The sequence below is a fragment of the Anolis sagrei genome, chromosome 1 (genome assembly GCF_037176765.1).
Source record: "Anolis sagrei isolate rAnoSag1 chromosome 1, rAnoSag1.mat, whole genome shotgun sequence".
In the NCBI taxonomy this organism is placed as follows: Eukaryota; Metazoa; Chordata; class Lepidosauria; order Squamata; family Dactyloidae; genus Anolis; species Anolis sagrei.
Window position 1 is genome coordinate 192,173,274 of NC_090021.1, and position 11,906 is coordinate 192,185,179.

An 11,906-nucleotide genomic window follows, 5' to 3' on the forward strand; every position below is an offset into this window, starting at 1 on the left:
TTATCCCTGGTACAAAGCATGAAAGTTGTGCAGGAGTTCTGTACCATTTTTGTAACGTTTTCCTTCTTGCTTCCCTTAATACATTATACTTTTCTTTTGCTATATTACTTAGACCTTAATATTTGGGAGTTGTAGTTGCTGGGATTTATAGTTCACCTAAAATGAAAGAGCATTCTGAACCCCACCAATGATAGAATTGGGTCAGACTTCCCACACATAATCCCCATGACCAACAGAAAATACTGTATTTTCTTATGGTCTTTGGTGACCCCTCTGACACCCCCCTCACAACCCCCAGGTTTTAAAGAAACATGTACATTACACTCTGGGAAGCCTTAACAGAAACTGAACACAGCTTTTTAAATGATTTTGTTCTCTGTTCATAACCTATTTGAGTATGTTATAATACAAGACTTAGGGGGATAGAAAACGTCAAAATCCAGCACAGAAACCTAACACATGATTAACTGCCCTGTGGGGGAAAATATGCTTATTTAGTGGAATCTTGAATGAACATGAGTCAGCTTTTGGAACATCTGGGAAAATTTAAGCTGTTTCATGCTATCCATTCAAAATATTTTCTTTCTTTTTGCTAAGCCTTTTAAAGGCTTTTGTTTTTGTCACCAAAAGGCAGCACAGGCATTTTGTAATAGCACACAGCAGATTTTAAATAAACTTTTCAGGAGCCTGTAAAATTGGAAATGGTTCTCTGGATTTGAAGTGGTAGAGCAAAATTCTTCCTGAAGTAGTTGTAATTTTTTTAAAGTTTTATACAGTAATCAACTATTTTGTTCCCTTACAAATAAATTCAGGAAATCCTGTGTTAGGATGATGGAAGTGTTGTGCTCTAGAAAATGTGTCCATGTGTGTTGGTGTGTGTTTCCAAAATAGCAAATTAAAAGAAGTGTCTCTTCCTTTTCAACTTACTGATGAACGAACAAAGCTGCTTCACGTTTCTAGGCCTGTCGACATTTGGAAACATGTTTGGAAATCCTAACTTATCCATCTTGTTGGAATGTGCTTAGCACATGTTTAGGAGATGTAGCATCTTCACACTTTTGAAGCTTTAACTGCAGAGAAGATAATTTAACAGCAAGCATATGTACAGCAGATGTAGTTTCTCTGTGAATAAAACAGTTTTGTCTCTGGCTTCACAAAATTAAGGAAAAGGAGCATGCACTTCCCTGTTTTCAAGAGGAACTGATTTCTCTTCTTGACACATTCCAAAGCCAGGGAGGCCAAAGGTAGCTGAAGCAAAATCCTGCAGCTTTTATCTACTTCCATGGAAAAGAGAGAAGGAAGCCAGTTCTAGGGTTGGTGTGAGGTTTAAGAAACCATTGAAAAAGCACTATATAACAACAACAACAACAAGAAGAAGAACTTTATTCTTGTATCGTGCCACCATCTCCTCAAAGGGACTCGGGACGGCTTACACAAGGCACAACATGCCTAAAAGAAGACATGACATAAAATACAATATAAAATACAATTGAATAAAACATATGACCATGTAACAACAACATACAACTCAAATAAAACAGGGCACATCCATCAGTGGTGATAGCTAATGTAAACATGGCCAGGCTGCAAACAATAGAGCCAGGGAATGGGAAAAGTAGAGAGCTGTAACCATGGGACAACGGTATGGGATAAAGTGCAAGGTTGCGTCAAAAAATCATGGATCGACTAGGGACTAGGCTTTTCAAAAGCTTGTTTGAATAGCCAGGTCTTCAGGTCCCTATGGAAGGAGGACAGTGTGGGGGCTTGACTAATAACCCTGGGGAGGGCATTCCAGAGCTGGGGGGCACCACTGAAAAGGCCCTCTCCCTCGTCCCCACCTCGTCGAAAAGTAGTATAACCATTTCACCAGATAGACATTGCCCATACTGCAACCTGGCAAGAGCATGAAAATCAAAGCCAAATCTTTCTAGACATTTCAGAAATAAATTTATTTTAATTTAACCTCAAGAAATGCTAATTATATGCCATTTCAATCCATCAGGTGTGAGATAATGAGATGAACTGAGTTCAGCTATGACCAAATAAGAGCTTTTTGTACAAGGTAGAACATTCTTCTATCTAAGGGCCCTTCCACACAAGCCCTATAGCCCAAGATCTTATCCCAGGTTTTCTGCTATAAACTGGAATATATGAGTCCGCACTGCCAGATAATCTGGGATAAACAGAAAACCTGGAATCAGATACTGGGATATAGGGCCTGTCTAGAAGGGTCCCCAAAGGGCCCTTCTAAACAGCCATATAACCCAGAATATCAAGGCAGATAATCTACAATATCTGCTTTGAACCGCATTATCAGAGTCCACACTGCCATATAAACCAGTTCAGTGCCTGGAAGGGCCCTAAGGCTCACCTGGCTCCATCACTGCAGACGCATAGTGATTTTGAAAGGCCTCTATCTGAATACTTTCCAGATTTCTTTTTAATAAATGTTTCCTTATTTTTTCATTACATTCTCTAGAATATTGTGGCTATTGTTTGTTGTTGTTGTGTGCCTTCATGTGGCTTCTCACCTATGGCAACTCTAAGGCAAAACTGACACAGGGTTTTCCTGGTAAGATTTGTTTAGAAGAGGTTTGTCATGGGGTACATCGACCTCTGCTCTTAAATCAGGGGTGGAGAACCATTGGTTTTCTAAATATTTTCAAGGTTTGTTCCCTGTTTCCCAGTTAGTATGGGAAATGGTAGTTTATATCATCTGGAAGACCAAAGGTTCTGAATCCTATTCTTGATCATTCTTCTCTTGATAGTTTTTGATAGTTCTTGTCACAATAGGATGAAGTGCTTTGGGGGTGCCTATCCAAGGTTACAGGATGTGATTCAGCTAAATCTTGTGGTTCTCAGTCTTTATACCACCACATGCTTTTGATTGCAACTTCCTGAAGCTTCAACATTCTGGCAAATGGTGAGAGATTCAGAGAGTGGTCCAAACCATCTTAAGCCATCAGAACAATTACTCTTTTTGTCCAACCCTCACCAACACCATGCAACAAATAATGGAGTTCTTGAGTACAAAGGAAATCCAATCCTGTGTCATGTTTCAAACCTAAATTTTGATTATGTACTCCTGTTTTTCCTTTGCCTAATATTTTACTCCAATTACTTTGCAGGCAAATGTAGAAAAACCTTCCTTAAATAAATCAGAACAAGCAGGTCGAAATGCTCTTTTGTCAGATATTACCAAAGGGAAACGACTTAAGAAAGCTGTTACCAATGATAGAAGTGCCCCAGTCATTGATAGTAAGTATATTTGTGTATCATTTCACAGGTCATCAACGCTATATTTAGTTGAAGAATTCTATTCAACTAAGTTGTGAAGTATATAATTTTGCTGTGTTTATGAATAGAGAGCTGGGATTCAGAAACTTTTTTGATTAGGTCAGTGGACATGTTAGTGAGGTGGGGGGGGGGGGGGGGTTAATTTAGACCAGGGATGGGAAACATATTTCTTTCCAGATGCTGATAAATTATTATTATTATTATTATTATTATTATTATTATTCTACATTTATCTCACAAATGAGATGTGAAGTGGCTCACAATGATGAAGTAGCACTTTCACCATTCTTCACTATTGATCATGTTGGCTTATGCCAGTGGTTCTCAACCTGGGGTCCCCAGATGTTTTTGGCCTACAACTCCCAGAAATCCCAGCCAGTTTACCAGCTGTTAGGATTTCTGGGAGTTGTAGGCCAAAACACCTGGGGACCCACAGGTTGAGAACGACTGGCTTAAGCTGATAGGCACTGAAATCCAAGGGCACTTCCAGACATACATTTAACCCACTTCAGAGGAGGTTAAGTGAACCCACTCCAAAGCGCATTAAAGTCTGCACACCCCAAGAGGTAAAACAGGCTTTTCTATAGGATGTCCTCATAGCAGTGCGGTAACTTCCATGCTGCCATGGGGCCACCCCCAAAACACCCCACAAACTCCTTAAAAATAAAAACAAATCTTATTGGGTGCCATTACGCCTCTCTTCAGCCTGGAGGAACATACCAATGACATGTAAGGAGATGGGAGGCCAAATCACCCCTAGCGACCCTCATCTTCTCATGCATCATTAGTATGTTCCATCAGGCCTAAAGAGAGGTCTAATGGCTCCCAGTAAGTTTTATTTTAATTTTAAAGGTTTTGAGGAGGGGGGGAGGGGTGGATGCCATCTCCCATCTTTGGACTCCAGGAGCCCAAAAGGTGCAAGATGGGTGTGCAGACAGGCCCTCGAGTAGTCCTGGGACTACCCATGGGCCTGTCCCCACAGGGCCCATAGCCTATTAGACCCATGCCTTTCAGAAAGGCACGGGTCTAATAGGCTTTCAAATTAATTCAGGATAAAGTAGTGCTTTTCCTGCTTTGTCTCAAATTCATTTTCTTTTACTGGAGGTGTCATTTGTGAGAGGGACCAGGATATGGGCCCTGTCTGGATGGGCCCTAACACTACTTGAAAGGTTATAAGAGTCTCTCACTCTGTTCTGTTCTTCTGTGATTTAAGAAGTTAATACTGTTTTTCTCTCTCTTTCTGCAGAACCAAAAGGATCGGGTGGCAGCGGAGGTGGAGGTGGTGGCGGCTTCGCCAGTAGTGGCAGTGGCGGTAGTGGTGGTGGCAGCAGCAGCAATAGTTATGGTGGAGGTGGGCCTCCTGGTTTAGGAGGTCTTTTCCAATCAGGGATGCCAAAACTTAGATCAACAAACAGGGATAATGGTAAGGAAGATGTGGTTTGTTTTGTCAAGGATGTTTTCTGTGAAGGATAGAATACTGCATCCAGCATCCCCAACAAGCTTAGATGATTAAAAGTTCAAGCAAATGTGTCAGCCCTCCTGCTTTCTCAACCTTTATTGCCAAGAAGCAGGGCTGCTGACTGACTAAACAACAATCTTGGGAGAAAATGGTGTGAACGGGTGGATTTCATGAAATCAGCTATCTGGGAGCACACTTAAAATCAGAGAGGGCAAGTTGTGCTTCCCACTTCTAGACGTTGCTGGGTTTTAATGCTCATCAGCTCTACATTGACTTGGATGGGACTTATAAAAGTCCAACAATATCGGGAGGGCCACAGGTTGTCCACTTCTGACTTGCATTTATACTTAAGTCATTGTACACCCAGAACAGGTAGTTTATGTTGTCCCTATGTGCCTTTTGGTAACTGCCAACTAAGGGTAATCTTGAGGAAAACCTGTCATGGGTTTTCTTCTTGGCAAAATTGTTGTCCAGAGAGAGGTTTTTCTTTGGTTTCATCTGAGGCTAAGAGAATGTGATGTGCTCAAAGTCATCCTGTCAGCTTCCATGGCCAAATGGGAATTTGAATCCTGGTCTCTGGAGTCCAGTGCTCAAATCACCATAACACAATATCTTAACTCTCACTTTACCCAGTCTGATTACCATCCTTCCTGCCCCATTCACTAGAGAATGGCATGACCAGAATCATACTATAGAAGCTTAAGATGCCACCATTTCCTCTTAAGTATTATCCCCTTATTTGTGGATTTGATATCCATGGTTTCACTTATAATAATAAAACTTTATTTATATCCCGCACCTATCTCCCCAGAAGTGTTTGTGGGCCTCCTAGGTTATCTAGTGTGATTCTGGCCCAAGTATAAACAAAATTTAGGGTTTGCTATTATCAGCGGTATCGGGTGTTCATGGAAAATCTTGGAATGTATCCTCCACTGATGTGAAAGTTGTACTGTGTATTTCCTCAGCCAAATTCAACAGTCATTTGTAAGATTCAACAGACATCCATTAAGACAAGATTTCATGGCAAATATCCTTTTTTTCATTGCCGCAATTAATGTTTTATCTTTAATTTTTTTGCCTTCAAGTATAGATTACTTTAGATAAAATCTGTTTGATCGTGTTTCTATCTTATTTAGAGATTCAGAATTCCCAGAAATTGTAAAGCTTGGGGGGGGGGGGGGAGGACAGAAATTTTTGAATCCCCTCCCACCCCCCATCCCAAATGTGATATTAGCATCCTTTGCAGACTGAAAGTCACTTAGTTGCTTTATGCACAAATCTTGGGCTATAAAGTCATTGTGTTTGGCATGGTCAGATAACAGTTTATTCAGATAGGAATCACAAATTGAATTTCATTTTACAAGTATGTATATTTTGATTTAGGATACAAATAGAGAACCAAGGTCCTTAACAGTGAGAAACCAACTTGGTTTTGTCAGTTTATGAAGAACAATCACCAAAGTCCCAATAAAAACCCAAAGAAACCATCAACTTTAGTGAAACAGGAAAAAATACTTGGTATCTTCTAGTTCTCCATAGTGTCAAGCACACGTAAAGCACTCATGTCCATAAGAAGAGCTGTGAAAAGGTAACAAAGTCCAAGAATTGCAATGATCACATCCTGATCATTTTCTTATATAAAAATGTTTATGTTACAACTTGCCTTAAACATTTTATTCATTGCTCTAAACTATCTCCTAATCCAGTTTTACATTTTTTTTCCCAAGGGGTGGCATCTTTATAAAAATACTGGATTTTTAAAGCAATATGTCCTTTATCACTTAAGCTGTTGTGGAGCTTAGATGTATTTATGAAGCAGAGGATCTTCCTCAATCCTGGGCCCTCCAGATGTGCTGGACTACAGTTCCCAGCATCCTAATCCAGTACTGTCATTAGTCCCACTAGCTGGGAATGTTTTGATTTGTCCTGCAATGCATCTGAAGGATGTGGAAGAATTGCATTTGGGCTAAAGAGTCAGAGGCAGGACAGCTTTGTACGTTCCTTATGGGGAGACATCTTTTGCAAGGCCTTGAATACAGTGGCGCTTCTGAAGTACATGCAGTGATCTTTCAGCCTGTGTTGATATAACACAGTCTTTAAGAGCTGGCATTATCTGTTGTGTCACAGGCTATTTATGGATCTCCTCTTAATCCCACAGCACTTAACACACTGGAGTTTCTCTGGTAGGCTGCCTCTTCTACAGAAAATCCAGTAACAGACAGCACATAAATGTGTCCCTTTCTCTCAAATTAAGTTCGATCTGTTTTTTTGCAAGGCTAACAGTCATGCAGAGAATATATGACAGAGGATTTGGTGCTTGCTAAAATCAAGATAAAGAGAGAACTAGCATGAAGAAAGGGGAGCTTCCTTCTCATTCATCCTTGAAAATTCTTATAAAAGATCCTCTGTTGGTTTTCTAAAGGAGATCTGTAGTTTCTTGAATTTTCTTCAATGCAAGTATTCATAGTGAGATAAATGTTTGTGCATTTTGGATATAATTCCCAATATTTGATCAATATTCCTTATATTGTTTCCCCACCCCTATATAACCAATTTCTTTGCTTTCTCAGATTCTGCAGGAAGCAGAGCTCCAGTGTTCCCACCAGGAGGACGGGCGACATCTGCCAAGCCCTTTTCAGCCCCTGGTGGCATAGGCCGGTTTCCAGGCCCTTCTCCTGGCCAACGAACTCCAGCTATGGAACCACAAAGAAGCCGAATGCCTCCCCCAAGACCTGATGCTGGATCCAGGCCTGACACTGGTGCCCCTCCTGTGCCAAATACTCCACGGCCTGTCCCATCAAGTCTGCACAACCGAGGAGCTCCTCTTCTGCCAGGAGCAAGCAGGCAAGCCAGCTTGGGTCTTACGCCACCACCATTCCCAGGAAACAGATTTGGAGGATCCATGCGCCAATCATCACCAGGCAGCCCTGCTTCTTCTTCTCCTTCCTCAAATAGGCCTCCTCTTCCTCCAGCACCAGGCAGGCCAATAGATGATAAGCCACCTCCACCACCACCACCCTCAGGAAACAGGCCTCCTTTCAACAGAGAACCTTCCCTGCCCCCTCCTCCTCCTCAGAACAACAAGCCTCCAGTGCCTTCAACACCTCGGCCATCCTTTGGGTCTCCGGTTCCTCCTCCCCCTCCTCCCAATAGGCCAGGCCCACCTCCAGTTCCACCCATGTCTGGAGGAAATGATGAAATGCCACGGCTCCCTCAAAGAAACATATCACTTGCATCTCCTGCTCCACCAAGTTTACCGAGCTCTGGTCGGTCTGGACCTCTTCCACCTCCACCAAATGAAAGGCCACCACCACCTGTGAGAGATCCTCCCAGTAGATCAGGTAAGGCTTCTCTGCATTCTTTTGGCAAAAATCCCAATTTACCCAATATCATGAGATGTTGTTATATAGTAAACTAATGTTCTGAAGACAAGTCCCTTTGCAACTTGGGTCTGGGGTATTTGAAGGACACTGTCTCCATTTCTCATTAGAGCTCCAAGATTGACTGGAGGGGCCTTTTCAGTGTCATTTTGTGGGAATGCAAGAGAGGACCTTCTTGGTGTTTGTTTGCATCTCCCTCCCTAGAGAGGCTAGCATGGCTCCATCTTTGATCTCTTTCCATCCCTTAAAGAAACATGACTGAGATTTGGTTGTGTGCAATATTATTTTAAGGTATTCTGATTTATATATACTTTCGAACAAGTAGATGGTACATTGACACTAGGTATCTGACAGTGTTTATTTGACGCTTTGGGGGATTGTTCTTCCAAAAGCAGCCAAAAAAAAATCCCATCACTAGTAGAATGTGGCATGGGAAGTCCTCACCATTTACTATGCTGGGAAAGGCTGATAGGAATGTTGTTTTTTAAAAGCATTTGTCAAACCAATTATTATCTACCCATTATTTAAATAGATGCCAGTGTAGTAAGTATTGTGCCAAGGGATCATTCACATACAGAGAATTAAATTAGTTCTGATACAAACTTCGGAATTGCTTGGGGGAGGAGACCAGTCTCAAATGGAACATGATATAGAGCCTTTTCTTACCTGTAAGAAATTCCAGAAAGAAGTAAAGAGGTGACATAGAGAGGCAGCAAATGTTTTTAAATGGATCACATATTCTGATCTCTCAGTACATGATGTTCTTGGGTCTTTCTGGCCAAGAAAACAAGAAAATCCAACAGGAAATTTCAGGTTGGTAAGTGCTGTACTGCAAGTACAGTAACCTTGTTTGCTTCTTTCTTTTCTTGTGTTTAGGATCCCTTCCTCCCCCACCACCACCAATAAGCAGAAATGGCAGCACCTCGCGGGCATTGCCAGCAACTCCACAGCTTCCTTCCAGAGGAGGATTTGAGAAACACAGAGGTGGATCAGTGCCTCCACTTCCTCCTGACCGGCCAGGCTCTGGAGCCCCACCACCACCGCCTCCACCACCACCCTCATCAGCAATGCGGAATGGCTTCCAGGATTCTTCCTGTGAAGGTGAGTGGAACCTGTTTTCTTGAGAGGTTGAACACCTGGAGTTCGAGAAATTGAGATTGCATGTTCCCAACCTCCATACTTTCAATAAATTGTCTTCAAGAGATAGGAGTCCCTACACAGAGGCAGAAAGGCAAATGTTTTAGCTTCCATCTGTTTTGACCTGCAGCTCTGTCTGACCAATCTGATATGACCATTGGAGAGAGACTGTTGCCTGTAAAATTCAGAGTATCAAAACTTTCCCACTTGGGGGAACACAGAGCCCTTCCACACAGCCATATAATGCTGAATATCAAGGCCTACGATATCAAAAATGAAGAAAAACATTTTTTCATAATCACAGACTATTTATTTTAGGAATGATATTTTACATATCAATTGCCTTCAGTTTGCTAGGCACTGGACACAGGCAGATATTTCAAGAGAAGCTGTGTCTGTGCACTTGGAATTAATTACATTATGATAGATGGGCTGAGGCTACAAGGACGATGATGCTCCAGCATTACAGACTGATACTAATTTTTGTTCACTTCCCATCACAGTACCTGATGAAAAGCTTTATTGTGGGATAAGTGAGGAGGAGATGGAGTTTCTTTTTGCACAACATGCAACTTTGTTAGCATAAAAAGCACAATCTGTTCTGATGCAAACAAAGATGGTTGCGTTCCCTGAAGGAACGAATTAAGAGTAACATACTCCTGCCCTGAAAAAAGAGAAAAGTAAAGTTGTAACTCATGTTTACTGAAAAATAAGCCCAGTATGTTCAATAGGACTTACTCGAAGTAATAACCAAAGGGATCTTATAACATCTTAGATACTGAGAGAATGAGGTTGATGGTATAAACTTTCCTAGATTATGTCTACTTCTAAGGTGTTACAAGATCCCTTTGCATAATGATATTCTAGAAAAACATGAATTTTACTTCAAACAGATATACATGCTCTGTATAAAATTGAATTACCTTATATAGACACCTTTTTCATTATTTAGCTATACAGCTATAGATATCTAAACACTTCCATATAAAGAGAGGCCAGAACCACCTTTACTGTGGATTATCCATGTGTAATGGCTTTTTCTGACCTTGTATAAGGAGTTTCCCAATACCTCCTTATGCAGCAGTTTTGCTAAACTACTTGAGAGCAGGTCGTACCACTATATGTGGTAGTCATGTTCAGAAGTCCTTCATTTCTTGAATTTGGTATTTGGAGACATCAGTAAAACTACATCACACGAAAACTATTGCCAGAGTTGGGACCACTTTCTCTTTTTAAAAATGCAAATTAGAATCTTTCGCATAAAGAATTGATCATGTTTATCTATTTGGTAGCATGTGTATAGAGATTTCACAAATTTCAAAAGGCTTAAATGCTTTGTCAAGTTTTGGGTGGTTAGATAGAGTCTGGAAAATCATGTTGATGGAGAACTTAAAAAACTAAAGGCTACCAGAGATAACCAAGACCACTCTACATTTTATGAGGTGCGATACAATCATATTAGTTACGCACACAAAAATATCAGTCTCTTGCTCTCCCTTTTTTGTGCTGATTTTTGGAAAGATAATCTAGTTCAATTGTTATATCAGCTGGAGATCTGTATTTGAATAGTCAGGAATCATCACTTCAATATAACACTTTGTACTGGATTTGAGATGTAGTGTTCGCTTGAATACATTGTTTCTGTAAAATATTTTTAATATCATTTTTTCCATGTACTTCTCTACTCTGCTTATATAAATGCATACTGATTGGCCATAGGGATGTACCAGAAAACACCCCTGCACTGGCACTCAATTGGCAACTTTCCCAAGCTTTCCCATAACTATACTGGTTAAACCTTAAGCTCCACTAGTTACAAATAGGAGCCACAAAACCCATCATTTCCTAAACCAGTGGTTCTCAGCTTGCGGGTCCCCAGATGTTTTGGCCTTCAACTCCCAGCAATCCTAGCAGATGGTACACTGGCTGGAATTTCTGAGAGTTGTAGACCAAAACACTTGGGGACCCACAGGTTGAGAACCACTGCCCTAAATGGATAATCAAAGAAAGCAGAGGTTCCTTTCACTGCTGCATTTCCTTTTCCCACACATCCACAATGAGGAAGAGGAGCAAATCCATCTACACTGTCAGGTTTTATTATCACGTGTCATTTGGAAAAGCTCCATCTGACACTTCTGCTAGGAACTGGAGAATACGGTGGGGTTGGCCACACCCCTGATATCATTCACCTATAGAGTACTGCAAGGGGTGGGGGGAAATCTGCCACTCTGAGGACAATTTATCTCTCCTGTCATCCATTATTTTCTACGTTGTGAATACCTCTGAATGAGTATTTCTATTTGGGATGTCCTATCTGTAGTATAGAATTGCAGAGGTTAAGAAAATATTGCTCTTCTTGTGTTTTCTAGATGAGTGGGAAAGCCGCTTTTCCTTCCATCCTCTGTCTGACTTGCCACCTCCAGAGCCATATGTGCCCATGAACAAAAGCTACCCCAGCAAATTGGGAAGGAATGATAATAGAAGTAAGTACTATCTCATTTATGTTTGATGAATGATTACTGCAACAAAAAATATCCAGAAACTGGAGCTGATGTGGTCTATCCAATGCAGTTTTCTGAATCAGAACCCCAAATAACCAAACCAAATCTAAAGTTGACCAAAAACTCATTTGT

At 41.1% G+C, this 11,906-nt stretch overlaps 1 protein-coding gene across 2 annotated transcripts in view; it reads left to right on the top strand.

Moving 5' to 3' along the window:
* The window catches only part of WIPF1 (WAS/WASL interacting protein family member 1), a 75,416-nt gene that overhangs the window by 56,670 nt on the left and 6,840 nt on the right, over positions 1-11,906 (top strand). For both annotated transcript variants that reach the window (XM_060779360.2, XM_060779369.2), the window contains exons 4-8: positions 3,129-3,258; positions 4,544-4,720; positions 7,327-8,097; positions 9,013-9,237; positions 11,643-11,756. In XM_060779360.2, the coding sequence (XP_060635343.2) occupies positions 3,129-3,258; positions 4,544-4,720; positions 7,327-8,097; positions 9,013-9,237; positions 11,643-11,756 (1,417 nt within the window). The remainder of the gene's footprint in view (positions 1-3,128; positions 3,259-4,543; positions 4,721-7,326; positions 8,098-9,012; positions 9,238-11,642; positions 11,757-11,906) is intronic.